This window comes from Galeopterus variegatus, unplaced genomic scaffold (assembly GCF_000696425.1).
Source record: "Galeopterus variegatus unplaced genomic scaffold, G_variegatus-3.0.2 Scaffold11760, whole genome shotgun sequence".
Classification (NCBI taxonomy): domain Eukaryota; kingdom Metazoa; phylum Chordata; class Mammalia; order Dermoptera; family Cynocephalidae; genus Galeopterus; species Galeopterus variegatus.
This window is the reverse complement of record NW_007737871.1, coordinates 5,277-6,737: the sequence shown is the minus strand read 5'-3', so window position 1 is coordinate 6,737 and position 1,461 is coordinate 5,277. Positions and strand designations below refer to the sequence as shown.

General features: G+C 43.1%; 1 protein-coding gene across 1 annotated transcript in view; it reads right to left on the bottom strand.

The window, feature by feature from the left end:
• The window catches only part of LOC103610770 (N-alpha-acetyltransferase 35, NatC auxiliary subunit-like), a 30,072-nt gene extending 29,208 nt beyond the window's left edge, over window positions 1-864 (bottom strand). The window contains exons 1-2 of the mRNA XM_008594863.1: window positions 578-864; window positions 181-309 (exon numbers count right to left, since the gene is read on the bottom strand). Coding sequence (XP_008593085.1) covers window positions 181-304 — 124 coding nt within the window. The 5' untranslated portion in view covers window positions 305-309; window positions 578-864. The remainder of the gene's footprint in view (window positions 1-180; window positions 310-577) is intronic.
• Between the last annotated feature and the right edge of the window lie 597 nt (window positions 865-1,461).

Genomic DNA, 1,461 nt, shown 5'->3' with positions numbered 1-1,461 from the left:
TATATACTGGCTTTAAACAAAAGCTAAAATTAGAGAGTGGGACTAAGTGTAGTTAACAAACATGATAAACCACACTTACCTGTTGATTTCATTAAATGAAGTAAGTTTAGAAATCATAAACGTGATTTTATTTTACCCTTTCCCAGATTTTGAACTTGTAATCCAAAAATTCAATCTCACCTCGACAAGCGTCTTCAAAATCTTGGGTTATGTCCACCCAGCTTGTATTGCTTTTTTCCATTTTTTCTGGCATACTGAGCTCCCATCCTGAATCATCATCATCTACAGAAGCTTTCATAACCATTATGCCTGTAAAATTAATACTGGTAAAAAGAGACGATGTAGCTCTCAAGGCAGGAGTATTTGCAAATATGTGTGTTTAAATATCGGATGAAAGTCTTATTAAACTCTTTAAGCAGAACTCCTCTGAATCTGAGGACATGACTGCACAAAATTAGAACGCAATTAAATCGCACGTGAATGAACACTACTGCTGCTCATTTACTAAAAGCCCACCACCTACTAAGGCTCATAGTTTGCTTCTCCACTATTTAAGAAAAATCACAAACCATCCCACCACTAGCCCCAAAAGAACCAACTCCAGCGCCTCCAACTTTCAATACTGGCCACAAATGACCAAGGCACTACTCAGGGCCCCCCTCGCAGCCCAGGACACCGTGCGGCAACTACTCAAACCCAGACAGCCCTTCACCTGGCCGGAGCTCGCTGGGCCAACCTCTCCCGGGCCGGAGCAGGACCCGGGCACAGCCTCACCGGGGTCACGGGGTGCGGGCGCGCACCGCAGGTCCGTCCCTCCAGACCCTGAGCGGGGGCGCACCTGAGGCGGCGACCCGCTCCACGTCCNGTGGAGCTGGAGAGAAGTGCATAAGGGGAGCGAATCTGCTTAGAGTGGTTGTTTTGAGGTCACCACCAAGGAGGTAACATTTAAGTGGTCAAGAAGGGGCCAGCTATGTGAAGGTCAGGGGAAAACAATTTAACACAGAGAAAACAAAATATGCCAAGGCCCTGAGGGAACCACCTTGTTGTGTTTAATGAGGAGATAAAAAGGACCTTGTGACTGGAACATAATGAGCCTCAAGGGCCCTGGTACAAATATGAAGACTGAGTGGTAGGCAGGGACCAGATCTAGTAAGCCGTGAGGATGGACTTCGGATTTTATTCTACCTGCAACAGGAAGCCACTGGACAATCTTAAGAAGCGAATGATGTGATCTGATCATTTTCAAGCCTCAAATATACAAAAATACTACCTTCTTAGATTAACATAATAAGTGTTTCCAGTTAAAAATTATTGTTATGTACTCTCTAACCTGTTACTTAAAGTTAGAAAATTTTAATAGAAAAAATTACCTCAATATCTGTATTTAATGTTATATCAAATATATACTGGCTTTAAACAAAAGCTAAAATTAGAGAGTGGGACTAAGTGTAGTTAACAAAC